Source organism: Spea bombifrons, chromosome 11 (assembly GCF_027358695.1).
Source record: "Spea bombifrons isolate aSpeBom1 chromosome 11, aSpeBom1.2.pri, whole genome shotgun sequence".
NCBI classification, from domain to species: domain Eukaryota; kingdom Metazoa; phylum Chordata; class Amphibia; order Anura; family Pelobatidae; genus Spea; species Spea bombifrons.
The window spans coordinates 23277753-23301927 of NC_071097.1; the positions used below are offsets into that span (position 1 = coordinate 23277753).

The 24175-nt window shown below is 35.5% G+C and overlaps 1 protein-coding gene across 1 annotated transcript in view; it reads left to right on the top strand.

Moving 5' to 3' along the window:
- The window catches only part of PCDH15 (protocadherin related 15), a 280874-nt gene that overhangs the window by 233364 nt on the left and 23335 nt on the right, over positions 1–24175 (top strand). Inside the window, exon 18 of the mRNA XM_053451264.1 lies at positions 3192–3320. Coding sequence (XP_053307239.1) covers positions 3192–3320 — 129 coding nt within the window. The remainder of the gene's footprint in view (positions 1–3191; positions 3321–24175) is intronic.

Here is a 24175-nt window from a genome sequence, read left to right on the forward strand (position 1 = left end):
CCGCCCATTGTCCTTAAGGGGTTAAGAAGTGTGATGATTGTATATGCTGCCCAGAAACAATATACATAATTATTGTTAATTCTAAATGAATCCAATATTCAGATTCATAACTAAAATGCCTTATGTAAAACCTGATTGCAAGACTTTCCTTTTAATATCAATGACTTAAGCACATTTGCTTAAGCACATTTGGGGTAGAGGCAATGAATATACCTGGGAACTTCCAAATATAGGCTCCTCTGGGGAAGTGTCTTAATGAAGCGGTGGGGCTAGTCACATGTAGGGAGGGGCTAACTCCACACAGTATTTGCTGGGTGTAGAATTGGAGGAAAATGGGCATAGAGTAGGTGGGGAATGGACATGGCATCTTACCAAAGAAAAAACTAATCCAAAGACCTGACAAATCAAGTACTCTGTATTGTATGTACGTATTGTGATGTACACAGGGAATTATGGCGTAAGACAAGGGTACTCGTTTTAATGCCTCCAAGGCATGAATGTTTTATTGGGTCTGCAGAATGTACAAAATGTGCAATCCAGGTGCAAAGTAGTACAAGAGCTGCAATCACAATAGCAACCCATAGAATAGCCTTGCTGATTGTTCCAGCAAATAAAAAATAAAAAAGTAAAAAAAAAAACAAACACTGTCTGTGGTGGTTGAAGATATTGTTTTGTTATAGTATGTTGTGTTTTGCATTTACTCCTGGCTGATGTGAATGATCAAGATTTGTTTCATAAACTATAACACACTGTAATAGTTCATTTTGATTTCTTACAAGTATCCAATCTGGCTTAAATTTTGTTCCAATTTATTACTGGGTGACACCTTTATTAATTCTGAAAGTCTCGGAGGAAACAAAATGAATGCTCCAAAGATCTTCAGACTGCTTTGAAACCTCAAAGGTTTCTTATTACTCTTTAAAACCTTGGACTTCTCGTCTGCTCCCTGTGGACTTGCCTGACTGCTTACAGCAAATTTCCAATTACATTGCATAGTTTTTTAGAGACACATTTTGCACGTCATGGTATATCACTAGACGCTGAAAAAGTATTGCATGTCATTTCTAAAAGTCTTAATTCAGTAGACAAAATATATTACACTGTGGGCAAAGACAGACTGATATAATGATATCTGGAATAATATTTTCACTACAGGAACAAATGTGCCCAACAGGTAACACAGCAGTTAGTCGTGCATTACCAAAATTAATTAATATTTAGAGCTCTAGATTCATCAAAACCACCAGATCAGGCAAAATGTTGAAATATGCACACAGATCTCATGTCATTTTGCATTGTACATTTTGCAATATAATACATAATGACTTGTATAATGCTAACAATATATGCTTTACACATTACATGGGATTTGACAAACCTTTCAAAATTCAGATGGAAATTTCACAAGGATAGATTGTAATAGAAAATCTATAATTAAAATATGGCATACGTGACACCTTCATACATGTTTAATGGCACCAATTGAGACAATGAAAAATTTGAGCAGAGTAGCCTAAGTCTATTGTTGATAACAAGGATATTAACATTTGAAGGAGAAGTAAATTCACTTTGAAGAGCAGTTGTTTCATTCGACTGAAGTAGCCAGCAGGATATAACATGAAAAAAGATTGATCTCAGCTAGCGGCAATTTGTGAACAAAACTGATTTCAACCTGCAGCAAGTTTCATTTCCCATACTTGCATTGAACTTCTGTCAGACGCACAGATGAGTTTCATTGCAGGTAATCCCATATCCTATGCTTTTGTGGGTGATAGTGCTGAAAGCTGAGAATAATAGTGTCCTTCATTTTTTTTAATCAATCAATTTATGTCCACTAGAAACCAGTGGGAACCAGTGTGATCTAGCCACACAGGGTCTTGAGAAGACAAGATGTTTAAAAAAGGGACACGACGTCCTTCTGAAAGCCGATAACAATAATCGTAATACCCCATGAATATTTTTCTGTCTGATTTTTATTTTATCTTGTTTGGCTATGGTTACAGACATATATTTTTTATTTCTTAATTGATAAAGTGTATTGTGCTAAAATCATACTTTCCTTGAGTATATTTGTATATTAGTACTAAACACATTTTCCTAGTATACTAGCTAAACAAATTTTTATTTTATTTTTAAAAATGCTTTAGGGGTAAATATTGCGAAACTAATTACCATTTCAACAAAATATGATTTGTTGTGTTGATGAAAACTTACAAATTCGATCCTGAGCATTTACAGGATTCGGTTTTCTCATAAATCCCAGGGAGAATGGGCAAACTCTCAAGGTCACATCATCTGAAGCTATGTGTAATCCTCTGATTTAATGATATCTTTGCATCATGGTGCCTTTCTAATTGGTATATCATGGTTAATATTCTTGTTTTATTTACGTTAATTAATTCAGAGTAGTTACCTCTTGACTTACTATGATTTTCATAGGACCATTTTCCTGCCACAGTAAGTAACTGCAACAAAATGTATGTGGGTATTAAAAGATTATGGCACATCATTGTACTTTATCTTTTTTGTGCTCAATCATTTTCTATATATGCTCAAGAAAACACAGGGGTTCATTATTTTTAAGTCTACATGTGAAGCACCTTATGTGCTGTAGGCTTGGTCTCCAACTGGCTCTTGGATTTAGGCCACCTACCTTGGACTGGAAGAATATTTAATGCTAACCTAATAACACTATTCAAAAGCACAAACTGTGTTTTGATGTCACACATATTTAAGGCACCAATACATCTGAAGATTGTGACTTTTTAGTTATGAATGTTGATCCACGTGTAGGTATCACACACTTCTTCTCTGATACCTACAGTATAGATTTTTCCTGAATCTAAGACGAGACCAAGGACCGATTAGGTTCTTTATGGCAGGTAACATTCTCGGACTAGTCAAAATGTTTCTACATTTAAGTGTTTTCTTGCATTAAAGACCAAAATATAAAAAAATGTACTTCTGAAGTTCTGTTAGGTCTGTCGAGTTTCTTACTTTAAAATGTTGAATGACACAGCGTTTGACAGCTTTTTAAGCAAGGCTGCTTGAAAAATGTTCTAAGCACTCATGTGAAAACCAAAAGTTCACTTTACTAAAATAATGTAAACAATTGACATTGTAACTCGTTCATTTTTGTTTTCATGAATCGTGCACTTTAGGCACTAACAGTGTTGTACATTTTCTTACAGACCTCCACTGCCACTGTTAATGTGCTGGTGACAGATGTGAATGACAATAACCCCGTATTTGATCTTTACCTGCCTAGAAATCTTTCTGTCCAAGAGGAAGAAGTGAATGCTTTTGTGGGTCAAGTCAGGGTGAGTGCACCAACCTTTAATCATTCTTATCATGCTTATAAATACGATTTCAGATTTTTTTAATTTTTTTATGTGATTTTTTTTTTGTGAGACGTCGATATAAAGCAAAACCTTGATTATTTTACAAATATTAAAATAGAAGTTCCCATAGTTTATCTGCTGCCTGTTTTCATGATAAATGAATACTTTTTGAGACTCCACTGTTTATTTAGCTTTTTGGATATTGGTCATTAAATTGGGAACCTTAAAAAGAATGAGTTTTTTCTAATTTTCTATTTCTATGCCTAAAGCTTTTGGCTTTTGTACAAAAATAAGTTTTTATAAATCCCAGTGAAACACAGAGTTGCTATAATGCAATTGCTCTGTTATTGTTCTATAATTCGAATTAAGACATTATCAACCTTAATGGGATACTTTTAAATTAAATTAAACATTAAAATTTAATCAGGATAAACATTAATCATTTTCAATTTTGTAAAATTAATTTTGCCAATATGAAATTGGATTTATTGTAGCCGAAAAAAAGTACATATTGGCTTCTATTACCACTTTTTCATTTCTAGATTGAGGAACTATACAGACTCAAGGCTAGTAAATTGGTGGAATGCTGTTTGTTGCATAATACCTTTCTTGTATAATTAAGTGGGTGTTATATATTAGAAATTAAATATAGAACATATCGAATTAAATACCAAGAACAACGTGCCTTCTTGCTCATAAGACATGGCATTCTGTATATAAATAGGTGCTGTGTCTTTTTTGATCTGTTGCAGTTTTTTAGTGCCTATATTTCTGTTCCATCTTAATCTCATAAAATATTGATATATAACTTTTACATGGATGCTGTGCATTAGCAGTAAAATACTCAATCTACATAGGACTGCACTATAAAAAAATAGTCTAAATTAGTAAAAAAAAAAAAAAACATATGTCTTAAAAAGAAGTAGTAAGGAAGCCTGATGGCAGAGCGCATTTTTGTTTGTTTCATGAATGTTCTTGTTCTTGGAGATGTGACCTTTTCTGCCGTGTTGATTTCATAGGATTAAAGAAGCCCCACGACTTTGAACTGTAACAAATACACATTGCAGTGAAAATGTTTTATTTAGGATAACTGGCATTGTAAGTCGGAAAGAGAAGGAGGAAACGTACGTGGTTACGTAATTACGTGGCTATTTCATATCTCAATCTACATGGCTATTTCGTATCTCATATCTATAAGGTTAAATAGAATATCCCTGAATAAATGTTACCAGCCACACATTTATTAATTTAGATTTTAGATTTCTTCAGTTTCTATAGTTTCTCCAAAGTGAGTATATGTATTTCCCCACTGCTACACTTTCCATATGTTATATTATCTCTAAATAGTTCACTCCTACGCAAAATATGCAGAGGCGTTAATATATATTTTTTTTAAAGGACTCAGCAATATTGTCATCATATAATGTATATAATATTTTAGGGGACCCTATTTGGACGGTCGTATGTTTCAAAGTAATCGAGTGCAAACCTTACATTTTAAAAGAGACATATAATAAATATTTATTTTGGCATAACTTTACTTTCTGTTTGTTTGCGCAATTCATTTTTGTTTGTTTATTCTTTTTATGCTCAGCAAGATTTAAATTTAGCAGTTGCGATAAGAATATTATTTGTCACAGGGCTTCTACAAAGAAGATAATGATGTTTCCGTGCAAGGAGCATTTGGATAGGATTCAAGTTCTTTCTTAATTTTATATTAGCGTTCGATCTATAAAATGAAAGATGAATGAGATACAAAGCTGTTCTGATTTCATAGCCGGTTTACCGAGACGTAAAAATTCTACAATATGAAACTATTAACCCCTTAATGACAATGCCAGTACATATACGGGCTCAAAATGCATTGTTTTCAATGGGTTTAGGGACTGCCCGTTGTCCTTAAGGGGTTAACATGCATTCTAATGTGTCTATATAACAAAAGGAATGTGAAAAGAGCAATGATAAGAAATATATAATACAAGTTTTGTAGATTGCTGTTGTTTTCTAGGCAGGCAGGGGTAGGGAAACAGGGCTCTAGAATTTAACACTGTGCATCCCAGACACCAATTCCTCCAATGCCTAATTTTTAAATAATTTTGTTTTTGCGCTAATGGCAGTTAGCCTCCTACATAGTATTAGTAAGAGGTATAAATGACTTTAATGTGCTCTGATCTGGTATTTTCACATTTTAGTGAGTTTATTAAAAGGCAACTTTTATAGAATTTTCTTTGTTCTTCTCTTGGAAATATACAATATACAATGAAAAAATCAAACGGTGTAATAATTAACAGGTAGAAAATGAAGAGTAGAAGGCTATATTTAACACAAACTATGCAGTGTATACACATGGCTTGGCAAAAGGTTGCTGGATCTCAAGGCAGTGTTTTAGTGCCCAAGTGGCGGTGATGTTTTACTATGCCATTTTCCAAAATAATTTTCCACCCATTTACCTGATGTGAAATTCTAATAGACAGCTACCCTCATTCAGGGTTAGCTCTGCCATCTCTCACAGTTCCAATCCACCCAACTCACAGTGGGCAGATGAATTGTTGGCTTACAATGTCATACCACAAAGGTAGAATTTCTAGGTCCATGACAAGTCTGCTCTTTGGGTAGCCTGGCTTTAAAATACAATACATTTCATCAAAGAATTATGCATAAGTGAATTAAGCAAAAAAAAATACAACATATATATATACAGTATATATATATATATATATATATATATATATATATATATATATATATATATATATATATATACAAACTGTTCTTAGATATTAAAATTGTAAGAATGAAAGAGGCATGATGGTCTATTTTATCTTATGCAGAAGAATGGAAATGTAATCATTGTAAAGAACGTCTGTTATGTGAGTCATCTATTGTTTCCCATAAAAAATGGGTCAAGTTTTTAATGTCAGAATTGTTCTATGTAAATCTTCAGTTTCAAGGTGACTTTACTTCAAGATTTATCTAAAAAGTGAGAATTTCTAACATAGGGCGACTTCAAAGTTTGTGAAAGAAGAGAATAATTAATTCTGTCTGGTTATAAACAGTCCATGTAGTGCAATTCGTGTATAACTGAGAAATCCTTTTTTTTTGCCTACTCTCTTTTATTTGTATAATGATCTTGTTTTTGAGAAACAATGATGAATTTATGGTATTGGTGTGGGGTTTTTTTTGTTTGTTTTTTAGCAACATTTGCATCTCATAGTAATTTGGCAGATTGCAGAAAATGATTTTTGGTCTCTAAGATTTCGGAAAGTCTCTCTTTCTTCTAGGGTAATTATTAAGATGCATAGCTCTAACACAAGAGCCTTTCATTTCCTAGAGAATATAATTTACATACATTTGCAAGATTCATTTATAGTGAGTTTTTTTCTTTACTCTAAGACACAAAGTTATTAGCAAAGTCAGTCATGTAGAGGTTTGAGGGTAACAAATAACTAAATATCATATGATAATAAGCATTTGTTTTTACTATAAACTCACAACTATTCGGATACATGTATACAAATGCATGTACCTGATTTACTTCCAATATTGTTTAGTCTTGGCACATCTACCGTATTTGCTCGATTATAAGACGAGGTTATTTTCAGAGAAAATAGGTCTGACTATGAGACTAAGATCCAGATCCCCCGCAGCGCTGCAGGGGACCTGGATCCTCCTGTCTTATGCCCCCCCAAACTTACCGGTGCGATTTGCGTAGACAACTTCCGCTGCAGCCGGGAGGAGGTGCGGTTAGCAGCGGGGGTTGTCTGCGTCCATCGCGCAGACCTTCCCCGGCTGTCAGTGAGGAGAGTTCCAGTGCGGGGAATTCTCACTGACGTGTTCGACGTGTCCGTATTGGAATACGTGTTATTTTGCTTGCTATACTCTATAATATAAATATTTGTGTGCAGTTGTTAGTATGCTAATATTTTTCTCCATATTTTCCATCATTTACTTCTGTGTCAAAAAAAAATAGTTGAAGTTAATTTGCTTAAAATATGTAATGCACTGAGAACATCTAACTTATAAAAAGGTCTTTTAAAAATTATAGCTCTGTACAAATTGAAGTAGTAAGGTTGTCACCCTCATGATAGATTAATAGGCATTATACATTTGACAGTAGAAAACTCTACTTTGATTATAAGGTCTGAATTTCGACCTGCAAATGTTAACCTGTGAACCAGGAAATGTAATAAATCATTTGTGCTTCAAGACCAATTTACCCAGATTTTGTCTTTTTTGTTTGTATACTTTTTAACATATAAATGTAGCTTTTTAGTTGAGGTAGAATCTGTAGATATCAATGATTGCAAAAGATCTTTCCAAATAGTTTGACAATAAATTAAGCAGTGGCAATTTTTTGGTTCTCATTTTAGATATTTTATTCCCTGTGCATTTTGCATGCAAACATCTACTAAGGAACTAGTTTCTGTTTAATTGCACCAAGTAATTGCTTGTGACCTACGCTGTATTACATGCTCTTTACAATCATTTTCAGATTTTCCAATTTCGGATTAACATACTTATATGGAATTATCACAATATTTGAAGAGTCTTAAACTAAAAGCTGATTAGACTCAATATTTTAATTTTCTTCTTCTTAATGTATTTGGTTGCTCTCCAGATTTAATCTTGTTAAACAGCGATAGCTTCATTTCAGAAACATGTATGCATGACTGCCTGCACGGAATCTGCTTACTTTACAATAGCCAAAATATGTAATTGATCAAACAAGGTTATTAGAAATCCACCTACAGTGTTGGATTTAGATTTAGCTGGTAGCAAACCATTTTTTTTTATTCCCACTTATGGAGAAGAATCTGCCGTTGTGCTAAATAGTAGTAGTAAAGTGATTCCATCCTTAAAAAAAAACTTGGCATCAATAAGGAGAGCATAACAACACTGCCCATATGTTTTGTTAACATTTTTAACAGCCCATATGGCTTTTGTTTTTATTTATAATCGTAGTAAAATATTTCAGCCTTTTTGTTCTGAAACTTTGTGCACAGTAGGCAATAATGTGATTGCTTTCTTCATTAATATGTTACAAAGGTTTTTAAAGCTGTTGGTGTAAAACGGTGTATTAAAAATGTTAACGCAACATATAAATGCTTTACTGGTTAACGAAAAGCTTGTTTTGGATGGATATTTGGTGAAGAGTCAATCATAACTACAACCTACATTTTAAAGTGTAGTTTATTTTAATTTAATAATCTATATAGTAATCTATAATCCAATCTATATAATTTAAGGTTTCAATGACTGAATCAATGAAATGCTGAAAAAAAGAGCTGTATTTTATACATAGGGTATTACATCCCTCCTGTTACAGATACATACATTAATTTTATGCTGTAAATAATGGATATTGGATAAAAGTATTAGTCTGTAACACATAAATAATATGTATGTGGATAGCATATCTAGTCACATATGTATTTCAAAGCCATGAGTATGTTGAGCATGGCAACAGGTTTATTAATAATTGTAAACAATACAAATAACATATATAAGATCATAATCAATGTCATCATTACTTCTTAATTGTTCTGATCATTGTACTCCAATAACTTTTCTCTATGATGTTAATGATGTGAGCTGTTTATTACCATCTAATATCATAGGCGTAAAATTGTGCTGGATGAAGGTGATAACACAGGTTGATATAGTTAATTCATATTAACTAGACTTGTGCATTCGTCTTTGGGCGAACATGAAAACGAACACGAAGAGTGCGTTTTCGTGTTCGTTCCGAAGACACGCCAAAGAGAAAACAGCGGCGGTAAAACATAGGCGAAGACGAAGACACACACCACGAAGATCTTCGTGATCGTCTTCGTCTTCACGTACTAATCTCCCCGGTCCCTTCCCCATCTAACTTACCTTATCTTCGGGGCATCGCAGCAGTTCACAGAAGCGGATATCCGCAGGTTTGCTGTCACGGGTTACAGGGCAGTGCGAATGAGTCTATTGGTCGCCTACAGGGACCTCCTCTGGTTGATGCTAGAGGAAGACCCTGCAGGTGACAAATAGGCTCACTCGCACGGCCTTTGTAACCCCTGACAGCGAACCTATGGATTTCCCCTTTGATGCTGCGTGAGATAACGGGAGCGGAAATCCGTAGGTTAAAGGGCCGTCCAAGCGACCAATAGGCTCACTCGCACGGCACCCTTAACCCCTTAAGGTGCAACAAGTACACCAGGAGCCTAAAGTTAAAAGTTAACCCCTAATGAAAGTTAAAAAGTTAACCCCTAATGAAGCAACTTGTCCGGCAGATCCCACTGGTCTCCCTGTTCTATCAGTTAAATGTCCGTACAAGCGACTTTATTGTTCGTTCGTACGGACATTTAACTGATAGAACAGGGAGACCAGGAGCCTAAAAGTCTGTACGAGCGACCAACAGAGTCGCTCGTACAGACTTTTAAAACCCTAATGCAGCAACTTACCCGGCAGATCCCACTGGTCTCCCTGTTCTATCAGTTAATAAATGATAGAACAGGGAGACCAATGGTATCTGCCGGACAAGTTACGGCAACAGGAGTTTAACAGTCTGTACGACGACCAATAGAGTTGCTCATACGGACATTTAAACTCCTGGCACAAGAGATGCTGCGGTACGCGTTAACCCCGTATTAACCCCTTAACCGGAAAAAAAATGAAGAAAAACCGAACACGAAGAATGTCCACGAATATTCGCCCGAAGAGAAGACAGGAACAGGCGAATATTTGCGGAATACGAAGATTTTTTTTCCCCCGAAGACGAGCACAAAGGCGAACACGAAGAGCCCCCTGGTGCCCAAGTCTAATATTAACCCCTTAATGACAAAGCTCGTACATGTACGAGCTCAAAATGCATTGTCCTTAAGGGGTTAAGAAAGTTCTTTTTAATTCATGTTAAGCCATTTTATTTTGGCTGTACCTGTTGACACATTCGTTTGAACACTGATTCACTGTTTAATTAGCCTCCAACCCTTGTTAATGAGTGTGCATCATGAATATGGAAGGCTTCTAAATGTCGCCACCTCTTCTATAATGTATGCTTTGTTCATTTTACTTGTTTTATATGTAAAACCTTTCATAAAGAATATGTCCAGCTTTATTTGTTTAAGTGCCTATTTGAGCCAGAATAAAAGTGAAGGATAAAACCTAGATGTTAGTAAAAAAAATTGGGATGTATCATCGCTTTATAAAGGTCTATTGCTGCAATATTGTAATAACATAAGATTAAACACATATAACCAACCAGCTCCATCAACATTATGTGGATATTGTAAAAGATGCAGCTGCGTATGTGCTGAATCCACAAATACTTTTTTCGTGTTCATCTTCGTGTTTGTCTTTATTTTTCTGTTTGTCTTCGTGTTCATCTTCGGGGGGGAAAAAAAAAACCTTCGTATTCCATAACAGTTAGCAGCAGCTAGATTTTCCTAGTGCCGAAGCCATTGGTGTTCCGAGGTCTGGCAGAATTCGAGGTGCGGCCCGCGTGAGCAGGGCCGGACTGGCCCCCGGGAGATTTCCTGGTGGGCCGGCTGCTTTGAACTTCGCGTCTGGGGGGCGCTTTCAAAGGCAGCAGTGCCTCGGCTCTTCGTCCCACCCTGTTCCTCCTGACAGGGAAGAGGATCGTCACGTCGGAGGACAGCAGGGGAAAAAAAAACACAAAAATGTAAGTATTACCAAAAAATTGTTAGGATTTTTAGGAAAGTGGACCCATATTCAAGGGGGGGGATTCCCTTGAATATACAATAATACAAAAGGGGGTGGCTGGGTTGTGGCATTACAAAATCAATATGGGTGGCTGAGGTTTATAAACATGGCGGGGGGCTTCAATAGACAAGAGGTTGATTGGGCATCACATTAGCCAATACAAAAAGGGTGGGGGCATCAATACACAAGGGGGAGGATTGGCTGGGGCATGACATGGATCAATATACAAGGGTGTGGTGTATGTGTGTTTGGGTGTCGGTGTGGCAGAGTCTGTCCTGGTGTGTGTGTGTTTGGGTGTCAGTGTGGCAGAGCCTTTCCTGATGTGTGTGTGTGTGTGTGTGTGTGTGTGTTTGGGTGTCGGTGTGGCAGAGCCTGTCCTGGTGTGTGTATTTGGTTGTCTGTTTCCTGGCACTTTACTTACTGCAGGAATAAATATAACTATTTAAGTTTTACTTATCCAGAGATAAAACATCCTCCTGAATTTGTAGTCACTTCAGAGGACAAAACTTTCTTGGCCCAGAAATCAGTGAGAGGAAAATTAAAGGTTTTGTGTTATTTACTCTATTTCAATATGAAGATTTTATTGAAAAGGATTAGTGGCACTAAATTGTGGCTTCAGGCATCCCCTGTATGATGACTTTTTTAGTGTACTGATTACTCCCAGTCCCATCACATAAAATTCTATCTTGTATTATCTGCCGATCACCGATGTCATCTTTTTGCAGTATACATCGATGCCGAGGAGTTAAGATTTTGTCTATTTTATTTATTTCCATAAAATGGCCACCAAAATCCTCAGCACCAGGCCCATGATTGTCTTAATCCGGCCCTGCCTCCAGTGTGTATCAGATAGCTTAAATCCAGCTTGTACCCACAGTGTGCTCCAGCCTTGTGCAGTTTTATTTGGCAAAACTTGTTTTAAATGGTTTGTGGACTGACTTTGTGTTACTGTTTATTGATAGAATGACATATAAAAGTTGATAAAAAAAAAAATTTCCACTGCTTTTTTCATTATTGCCAAATTAACCCTGTATTAATATGCATTATAAAGCTAAAAGGCCATATTTTCTCTTAGTGAAAAACGAGTGCGGCCCACGCACACATACATTTCTGATGAAGTGACCCACTGCAGAAAAAACTTGGACACCCCTGTCCTAATCAAATGCATCTTATAGTAACATTATTTAAAATTTTATTTGTGATGCATATGTTATACATATGTATAAATGTATCCTTTCTTATATTAAGAAAGCACACAAACGTTATGGTGGGATAAAGGTGATGGGAAACCCCCCCACTTAAAATTAGAGGGTACCAAAGGCATTTTTATTAAGCCAGAAGATGTGTTTTCCCCTCAGATATCTTCTAGTGCTGCCACAACTACTAGGAATTCTGGGTAGATGCGTACAAACAAGGATAAAAAAAATCTGTACTATTGTGTGCTTATTTAACCTATGAACACATTTAATTGTCTAATTACCTTTAATTGTCCTTGAATGTATAATAGAAAGCTGTGTGCTTATATGAAAATAAAAGGCACCCTTTATAGGTAATCTTTTGCTTCAAAGTTATATTTCTCTGTTCTCAAAAAAATCAGTTTAAACATAGATTTCTATTGTGTGCTTTTTATGTGCCAAAACGTTATTAAAATATATGCTTATGTATTGGAATTAATTCAAAAGACACAAAAATGCAATACAGTTTTCATTTTAAATTAAACGAATAGCAAGGCTTATTGGATACACCTGGAGTAATATAATAAAAAAAAAATATGTATATATATGTTTTTATTATAGCCCTACAGAAAATAGAAAAAATATAGATGCATAGTATATGTCTCCCAGTTAAGATGGAAAGCACATAATTGTTTGCCTTGTTCCATATCATCTCAACATTTCATATGGCCAAAGATGGGATTTCTTGTATTAGTGGGTCTAATTAGAGGATTGACAGGCAGATGTGCATAACAGGGGGGCAGGTTTCCAAATAAAAGGAAATAAGTACAAAAAATGCATTCTTCTCAATTATAGTTTTTATTAAATATGAAAAAAATGTTTACATCTGAATAAATATTTATTAGTAAAACTTTTTTCTTATAGTGTTGTCTTATATTCAGGCTCTTTCTTCTAAATTAATATTAAAATTTTGGGGAGTTGTCTTATAATCGGGGTTGTCTTCTAATCGAGCAAATACGGTAATTTTGGCAAGTCATTTAGTCTGTTTTTTTTTTATTTTTATTTTTTAGTCTGTTTTAAGTTACAGTTGAAAGTTAAATTTGTAAAATTAGAAATCTTTCTTTCAAAATAAGCTATCTGCTGCTGGACATTATATATAGTCAAGTCAATGTGTTGAAATTGCAATACTTCTGCAAACTCCTGGTTATCAAATTCACCTCTTAAACTCCTTACCACAAGTTAGTTACATTTCTGAAACACATTTATTTTGCCCTCAACTTAATAAACTTTTTTTACATCCCTTTTAATTAATAGTGACCGCAGTTATAAAACACTTTGCTAACAGGTTTTTAATTAGCCTCAAACAAGATAATATTTTATACATTTAAAACCTATTTTCGTCTACAGTAGCATTTAGAAGCTGTGAAAAAAATAATCTTAATGATCTATAAAATCTGACACTTTTTCTAAAGGTCCAAACTTTTTCTTTGCTGATTGATAAATAAATTAACAGTGAATGCTTCAGTGAACAAAAAAAATATCTTCCGAGACCAAGCTAAACAGTATTTGACTTAATGTCATCTCTACCTGAGCTGGCATTTTCTGACATTAATAGCAACTCAAAAAGGGGAAACTACACATATTGTGCAACATCTTAAGCCTGTGTATCTAATTTCTAACAGATGGAGGATAGATGGAAAGCCCCCCATGCACACCTTTTCCGCACAATGGGTATAATGCTCAATTTTATATTAATTAATTGTTTTAGCATATGTTCTCGGATACAATACTTAGATACCAAGCTATCAAACTCGCTCATTATTAGAAGAGAATAGAAAATATGAGTAGAGTTGTATTTTAATAATCATATGTTTTGGAGGCAGTGTATTATTATTTTTGGCAGTTAGCCACTCAAATTGCACATATACAAAAAGAAAATGATCTGGTTTTAAACATTTTCTTTCAAAATATATCCAAATATAACCCTAGAACACCCTTTAAATACACTATATGATGAAGAGTATGTGGACGCTGACCATCACACCTCTATGAGCTTGTTGTACATCCCGTTCCAAAGCCATGAGAATTAATATGGCGTTGGCCCCATCGTGTAGCCATAAAAGCCTCCACTCATCTGGAAATGGGTTCCACAAGATATTGGATAAGCAATGGGTGTATCTGAAACATTTAAATTCAGTAATTATTGATGTCAACATACTTTTGGTCATTTAGTGTACCATGCTGTGAAAAAGTATTTGTCCCTTCCCAATTTCTTCTATGTTTGCATATTTGATCATCAAACCTGAGTAAACACAGAATGCGTTTTTTAAATTATGATTTCATGTATAGAAAAAGCTACCCAACCCTGTGTGAAAAAGTAATTTCCCTTTAGTTACTAAATCAACCAATTAACCAAATGTAATTGAAAATTGGGCTCAATTTTACTAGACACACCCAGGCATGATTATTGCCAGCCCTGTTAATCTAAACATTAAATATAACCTGTCTTGTAAAGTAAAGTCGGCTAAATGGTGTCTAAAAACAGAAGAGATGAGAAACAAAGTTATTGACATCTATCAGTCTGGAGAGGGTTACAAAGCCATTTATAGTGCTCTATGACCAGCGAACCATGCTGAGAGCCATTATCTAAAAATTGAGAAAACATGAAACAATGGCAAACCTTTCAATGATCTTGTAACAATTCAAAAAAAGATAGAGGCTGTGCAGTAATGGCATCCATGGAGTTGCATGGTAAAAACCACAGAAAGCACATAAATGCTTGCCAAAAAAAACATCTTGATGAACCCCAAGCCTTTTGGGATAATAAGGAGAAATAGGACATAGGTCCTGTTACATCTGGCATAAAGCAAACACATCATTCCACAATAAGAACATCATTCCAACATTCAGAGTGGTGGTAGTGTTATGGTCTGGGGCTGCTTTGCTGCCTCAAGGGCTAGGCAACTTGCCATCATTGTTGAATCCTCCTCCTGGTATAGTGACTGTCCCTATCTGTGTCCACCTGATGTTTTCTACTTACTGTATTTCATTTTATTTTGTGACAAGATCCTGAATTAGTCAAATGTTTTATTTAGCAATAATTTATATGTTTATATGTATTTTTTATTTTGCAATAAATAGAATATAGTCATTTTTTGAGAAACACAGTTCTTTTGATTTTTTTTTATTTATTCCACAACAAAAGATCCTACTGGTATACATTTTAAAAAAATCAAGTGATCACTTAAGCTGTCAATCTTATAACATTTAATTTGCATATTAATATAAAAGAACATGTGTCTTGCTGTTTAAGCTACTTTCCAACACAGTCAGAATGCTTGTTTTGACCATGCCACAACCAGACTTCAGTTTTTTTACATTTGTTAATGCACATTGGGGATAAGATTACCCTTTAATATTGGCGTTCAGGACTGATAACCGTAAAGAAATGTAGCATAGTTTAATAAAGTCCTTTATTTTGTATTTAACGTACATGTTCTCATAAGGAATGTTATTTTGATGTTATTCAACCTAGGTGATACTAAATGCAATCATTTGAGTCTTTAGTCAAAGCCAATATTTTTTATTAGGCCACACACAAGCTTTCATGATATCAGAAGAAGATACCTCTGAGATCCTTAAAGCTTATATCATTCTTTATTTTTAGTATTTTGACCTTATATACCGTATTTATCGGCGTATAACACGCACTTTTTTAACTAAAATTTGAAGCTGAAATCCTACCTGCGTGTTATACGCCGATAAATCCTAGAGCCAGTGGCGGAACTACCGGGGTCGCAACTGCGACCGGGCCCTGGAGTTCTGCCAGTCAGGGGGGGCCCAAGGGGTGCCGAGCGGTTGCTGAAGACGTACCGCTCGGCAACTCTCGGGCCCCCCTGACTGACAGAAATCAGGACTCCTCTGCTGGCGGCCGCCGCCTGCCTCAGCCGCCTGCCTCAGCCTCAGCCGCCGCCGCCTGCCGCCTGCCGCCTGCCTCAGCCTCAGCCGCCGCCGCCTGCCTCAGCCTCAGCCGCCGCCGCCTGGCTCAGCCGCCGCCGCCTGCCGCCTGCCGCCAGCCTCCGCCGCCTGCCGCCAGCCGCCAGCCGCCTGCCGCCAGCCGCCTGCCGCCTGCCGCCTGCCGCCGCCGCCTGCCTCAGCGCTTCAACTCTTGTGTTGGAAGCGTGAGGCGTTTGTCTCGGGTGCCGGCGCTCAGCAGTGAAGCGCCGGCACCCGAGACAAACGCCTCACGCTTCCAACACAGGAGTTGAAGGTAAGTGACCGGGGTGGGGTTAGGGAGAGAGAGAGGGGAGATCCTGAGAAGGGGGGTTAGGGTGTGTGTGTCTTACTGTGTGTGTCTTACTGTGTGTGTCTTACTGTGTGTGTGTGTGTGTGTGGTTTCCCAGATAGCAGTGATTCTGATGGAGTTTTTTTTGTTCAGTTTTTTTGTTCAAAAATGGGGGTGCGTGTTATACACCAGTGCGTGTTATACGCCGATAAATACGGTAAGTATCTCAGAAGTTTCAATTTTCTCTATTAAATGCAATTAGTACCACTGTGTGAAATGGATGTATGCGTGCTCTTTTTATTTAATATCCTTCCTTTAATTCTTCCGCCTGTAACATTGAAATGTATTGATGTATCTAAAATGCAATCCCATGCCAAGATTCCCTTACAAAAGAACGGGACTGTGAATGTGGAGTGCCTATGCTGAAACAAAGCCCTACCTGAATGTAGCATCAATGCTAATGGACAGCTGGAAGACCAATTCAACCATCTTTAGCAAAAGAAATAAAAAAAAGGCCTAAACTATCTACAAAACCTACAAATAAAGTAAATATTATTTTACTGTCAGCATTTAAATGAAGCATGAAACGTTCCTCTCCAGGGACTTTTTTTTTTTAACCTTAACCATAAATCTATTTACATTATTCTGGCTTAATGGTGCACTTCCGCAAAGGGGCGGAGCCATAGGACAGTCTCTCCCCCTCCTTCCAATTAAGAGAGAGGCTATGCACGGAGGCTCCAGCCTTTTGTAGACGTTCACCAGGAGGCCAGGTTCACAGAGAAGATAATGAATAAAAAAGGCACAGAGAGAAGCAGACAGAGAAATAAGGCTTAATAAAGAAGAAAAAAAGAGTCAATAGAAGAAGCAGGGCTGTGGGGATGGAGACAAGGACACGGAAGTAGTCAGTGAAGACGATATTGGGAGAAAGCGTGAGAGATTGTGAAAAAGTGTGTGCAAAAGTAGGAGAGTATGAGTAAAATGAATGAGAATGAAAAAATAATGAAATTCAAATGAAAATTCTGAGCTGTTTGCTTTGTTTTAATGTTTCCGTTAGGGGTCCCTCCCTATTTTCCCATATTTCTGTGAATTGATGAAATTGGCAAATGTAATTCAAATTTAAATCCAAATGCACGGTCTATATACCTAATACTTAACCACTGTCTTACTGTCTTTCTAGATGTATCTATCTTTATCTCTTTTGTTATCAGATCTTATAATACTAACCTACAAAAACTTATTTATTTATTTATATCCAAAGTAAATATGTTTGCAATTCCTTGATGGATAAAATTTCAGGAAAATATTAATATTTTATCTTGTTTTCCTGCTTTAGTTTTTTTATGTTATCAGCACCCCTGTATAAAGTTGTCTCCTTTTGTAAACAAAAATGTTTACATTTATAATACCTTGCAGTATTCATAGTCAACAACTTTGTTGTTCTAGTGACACAAAAGCATAGTCACACCGAGATGACAACCAGGTTTCTGTTAGAGTAAGGCAATCTGGCAAAGGCTATCATTAAATGACATCAGTAACATCAAGAACGCCACATGTGGCCCTTAGGATGCAAAATAACTTTAATGCATAAAGGAAATCAGGGGTTGGCACTTAAACCTGTGTGATAGCCCAGTGTCACCTGGCTATTAACACTATAGATATATAGAAAGAGAGGTTTGATGCCTTCCCCTGCTATCTTACATTTTGACATGTTAAAACACTGTTGGTGTTCTCCCATAGGTGAACTAATGTGTCAAATATCATTTTTGCTGCTGGGACATATGAAGTCTTTGTTCAACAATACTCTGCAGGGTATTACAGTTCAAGCAGAAATAGTAAATTTCCCTACGGACAAAACATCAGACTCAATAATATTCAGGTTCTAGTTCAAATTATGATAGGTCTTGCAAGAATTAACTTGCATATTTTATATTTTTCCTGCATAATTTATTCTGATTTGCATATAAATTAACATTCAGCACAATTTTACTTAGCAGTCTTATGTTTCAAACCAATATTGAATCCCAGAGATGCAAGACTACTAGAACACTATTTTCTTTTATTCCATGGCTGAAACTATGTTTTTCTAAGAGTATACTTTTTATGGTACATTACACAAGCTATTTGTTATATAAGGTAGGGGGTCTAAACTATGTTACCCCTACTTTAGGGATAGACTAAATACACATGGTTTCACTAAACAATATAAATCCAGTAATCGCAGTTACCTCTGCCACTCAACGCATTACTTACATTCTGCACATTTATGTCAATGAGAGCTGTAATAGTAGTTGCGGTGTTAGAGATATCTCATGAAAAGATCCAAAATGATATTGGAGGTTGTGGTGAGAACACTTAAATGTAGCAAGTTGGTGATCTGAAAATTGATACAAGATGAGGAATAGTCTTACAAAAAGAAAAACTATAAGAAGAAATGCCAGATACATTTCTGGTTATTTTATTTTAGTGTAGAGTATTAACAAGGAAATGCAAATTGATTATTTTTGATCTCATTTCTGCCAGTATTTTTGATAGATCCCCAAAATTGGAAAATGTTTGGGCACTAAACTAACAAGTTTAAAGATAACCAACATACTGTTAAACAAACCCAAACTGATTCTCCAAAAAAAGAAATACAATTAAACAGCTTCCTTAAACATTGCATTAACTAGATCAGCAGGTTGTATAACAGCCTTCCATGACTGTGGGTCTCTCTGCCACTTTCTTTTGAATTAAATTTGTCAACATGGTGTTTCATTCACAAAAGCCGGAAATTGTAGGAAGGTTGCAGTTTTAACTCCAGATACTTATAAATAAAAGAGGTAAGTAAATCTGAATGCCTCCTCCCCGTAACTAACACACACAAACACATACACTCACTCTAACATCCACACATACTTAACACCATATAATAAATCACACACACTCACTCTAATACCAGACACTAACACACACAGACACTCTAACACCATACAATTAAGCTTTCCTCTAAACTCCAACATTAGTGAATTCCCAATCCATTATAAGATCGTATTAGCATGCATAGCATTCTAGAAAGTTTACAGATTGGTGTTCCTCCATCTGAGTTTGTTTAGGATGTATCAAACTTTCTCTGTAGTCCTTGTTTGTGGAACATTCTTCTTAGTGTATTACCAATTAAAGCAAAAGCAAATAAAGCAGCTGCTTAGGACCTACTGATGGGCGGTGCTCTGAGGATGTGATGGGGGTAAGACAAAGAAAAAAAAAAAACAAAAGTTGATTACCTTTAAAAAAAAGCTCCAGAGTAAAAGTAAAAATAGTAGTAGTAAAAGTGTAAGAGGTACATACCAGCCAGGCAACCCAAAGTCCTACCAATCAATATACTGGTAACTTATTTTGGGGGGGAAACCCCCCAGAGGGTGCTCAGGCTCCATGCAAAACCCCCCACCTCGCTAAGCTACATTGAGGAAATGGGCAGAATCAGAAACATATCACACAGACAGCGGCATTTGTAAACCCTGTACACCTGGAGTATCTTAAAATCTTAAATGGGATGGGGGCCAACTGTCTCTCACATAAGTCCATCAATTATTCTCCTACGAGAAAATATTTCTGTTCCAGGCCCTGCATTCTATTTTGGTGGCATGTTAATCCCATAAATTTTAGTCTTGCAAAGACTTTTAAAGTATATATTTTTGGAGAACGGTTATAAATGTGCTGTGGTATTTCATTTTTTTTGAATCTTTGTTTTTATTGTTTATCGGTCACAAGCTTTAAGAAGATTTGTGTTTTCTTTCTCGTGAACAACCTCTGTTTAAAATGCGTGCTTTGCTTTACCCTTTTTCTCATTTGATTTTGATCTTTCTTTTCTTAGTACTTCAATGGCACATTTTATTTACTATCACGGAATTGAAACACAGCTGCTCCAATGTTATTTTCATTTAAATTCACATCCGCTCTGTTTGGAATCCACACGGAAGGCAACTTGTATAGAATAAATTCCACAAAAAAAAGATCTAAAAATGGAAGGATGAATGCAGGTTTTTGCTAAAAAGTACAAATGAAATAGAACACTTCCAAATTGTGTCATAGACAAGTTATAGATATACCCTGGCTCCATAGTTATCCATTGCGTTTGGTTTAACCGATTCAATTAAATATGTGTTGTCTGGTTGGTATAGAGGAAATTTATACAAAATTAAGAAACAATGGATCATAATACTGCTCCCAATATTATGTTTACTCAGAGATTGGTGGGGTATCTCCTGTCACTCCTGCCCCAACAAGAACATAGAAGCACAATTAGCAATAACAAAAATAATATAAAAATATATTAATATCCAGATTGTTCTCAAAGCCTCTTATCATGGAGTGAAAATCTCACCTAATTCTCAGATTTTTCATATTAGGAACAGGTTCATTTTAGAAGTAAGCAAGCATTTAACATGATGCATCGCTGAATAATCTACACTGTACTCTGTATCTTCCTAAAAACATTCTGTATTACCCTGAAAACATTGCGGTTTGGCGACCCCAAGCATTGGAGCGGGACATCCTTATTCTATGAATTCAGACCATCACTAAATTGGAAACATATGAGCAATGCATTGCTTTATCGTAACAGGATAATGTGGTTTTCTCTAAGATGGTTTTCTCCAGTAAGCTGTTTGATTTGAATTATATTAGATTTGCAGGGGAATAGTAGTCTCTGGAGAATACACACCTTAAAAAAGAAATTGGAGCAGGTGTGTGGAAGAAGCTACTTATAACACAAGAAGGAACAAAACTTAAGCTTTATAAACCAAATAAGTACAAACTGTGCACAATGTTGATGTAAAGGTTGCACCTCTAGATGACACCCTCAGCATGAGCTATAATTATAAAGAAATTTTAGTGGTTTTACAAAAAAAGTAATAAAAAGTCCAAAGGTTAATGCACCAGTCCACACAGGACTTTATGGCAGATCAGTTTCTTCAAATGAAATACCTATATGGAGAACCCAAAGTTGTTAAAGGTAAATAACAAGGGTAACAGTTATTCTCTATATGGTAGAGAATTTTATAAGGAAAAATGATACGGATGTATAAGCCCTAAGAGAATATTGAGTCTGTAGTCTTAATACATTTTCATTGGGCCAATTTAGAAAAAGATAAGATTATTCCATCCAAGTAAGGGTTTGAAGCTCATGTAACACACACACACACACACACACACACACACACACACACACAGACACACATATATATACATACACACACACAACAGTCTCAAAAAGATCAGTTGAAAACACCACAATATTGAAGTGTGATTTCTAAAAAAAATGTTACACAAAGAAATGTATGACATTTTGACAACTTAAACGCTGATTTATTCTACTTGTGGCAAATACAAATCACAGTGTCTAAGAAATACATTGATTACAAAGATGTCCAATGGCAAGACAGATGATTACAGAGATGCAGCTATTACTGTATATAACTGTGATGTACTACAAGAGGAAAGAAACATTTGAATTTACTTATAACAATTTTAATTAAGTTTAAATTGATTTCAAAGAAGATAAATGGTTTCATTATTGCATCTCATACAGAGCACCTTAGCTGAAATTAAACGGCATTGGAAACTTCCTGGCAGTTAACTGATAATCACAGATTTATACTTCTATACATTTTCCTGCTGAATATTTGCAGGTTTATATATATATATATATATATATATATATATATATATATATCACATGAAAAAAACCTTGTAGTGTCCTTGTCTTGATATTTTATACTAAAACGATTTCCTATATTAATGCATATTATGTCAGCTTGTCGCTTTCATTCTGATTCTCTGAAAGGATATTATTTGCAATAATGTGGACCACATACCACCGTACAATATACAATAAAATAAGAGCAAGGGGCACCCCATGTGAAATATATATATATATATATATATATATATATGAGCAGGGCTCTCTCTCCACCTAATGTATCAGTTTGTCTTAGTCTGTCAGTTCTTGTCTTGTCATACCCCTTGAATATATGTATTGTATTAAGCGCTGCGTAAACTGTTGGCGCTATATAAATAAAAGATAATAATAATATATATATTTTTTTTTTTAAAGGGAACATTGGTTGGTAAACAGGGATATGTATAAAATAAGTACATAAATACTTAGTATAATAGCAATAGTATAAATAGTATATTAATAAACAGAGGACACTTGAGCTCACCTGGTCTACAACTTCTATAACTTTCAACTGTACAAGACATAGAACATGGATTATATGCTTGAGGAAAATCTATTTCATACCTAGATTGTGTTTAGTTATCATTCATAATCAGGATGTTTATAATCATTTTGTGGATGGACCAGTGACTAACCACACAAGCAAGAACTGGGTGAACTGGTATGGAATGGGTGAATGTGAGAAAAGACACTTAGTAAAGGTAGACATTACACATTTGTCAAAGCAAAAATGTTAATATTTAAAGCCTTGGCATTGAACACACTAGCATGCTATATTTTTAAGGTATAAGTTTGCAGAGTTAAAGGAGGGATATTTCTGCAAAACACTGTTATTACGTGGTGGATGTGATGTGATTCCAAAACCTATTGATTTTTGTATTATTATGTTAAGATGCTGCCTTTTTGCTTATAATATCAGGTCAAGGGAAGGTTGGAGCTGAGTACATTATGTATTGCTCTTGTACTCAAGACTGTTCTTCCAGCAATGCAAACATCATTCTTGCGGCAGACACAGATTTCATTTGTAGAGGAAGATTTAACATATTTGTACTCTTCGGAAATAAAATTGAAATTGTTCAAGTTTCAATGAGGAAAGTTTACAGTACATGCTAATAGTGAAGTTCTATTACAAACAATATTATGTTCACTTGTTGGTTTTCATTTTATACTGTAGACTCTGGAGTTTAAGGCATACATTTACCAACCATCTGCTAAGAGTATCCTCACAAAGTATACATTTATTAAAAAAAATACTTTCTTGGAAACCAAGAACTTGCCAATTAACATTTTTCTTGAGACGCAGAAAATATCATGTGAAGCACATACATACCGTGCACATTTACATGCAAATGCCTCTAAAGTAGACTCTGTTTCTACTATGATCTATCGTGTCATTAGCTAAAGATATTCAGCCATCAAATGTCAATATATGTAACATTTCAAGGTATTACAAGGTATACTTATGTGAGGTACGCTTGTACTGCACAAAAGTCAAGTGAAAAAGTGTCAGGTCAGACCTTAATTGAGCCCTTTTTTAATTGTATTTCTGTATTTGAATACGGTGTTTTGTTCACCCTGCGTTGCTTGAGTTCATTTGAACACGGTTCCTTATGGACCTCATTATTTCATAATATCATAAAAGGAATGTCAAAATCTTTGATATGCAGGATTATATCTAGATTCTTGAATTATGCCACCATAAATGAACAAAGTTGGTACTGAAATGTTTAGCATCTCCCTAGGCATTAATGCGTGAATCACCTTTTTTTTAGGGAACTGTTTATTAATTCAAAATATGGTGCTTAAATTAGTGTTCCTTCATTTTACAGAAACAATGGTAAATTCAAGGACATTCATCCATATTTTTGTAGATAACATATTTTGTAAAATAATAAAAACTAAAGATGCATATATAATTTATCTTAGAATATTTTCTGGGGGAGCACATACTGTATATTTG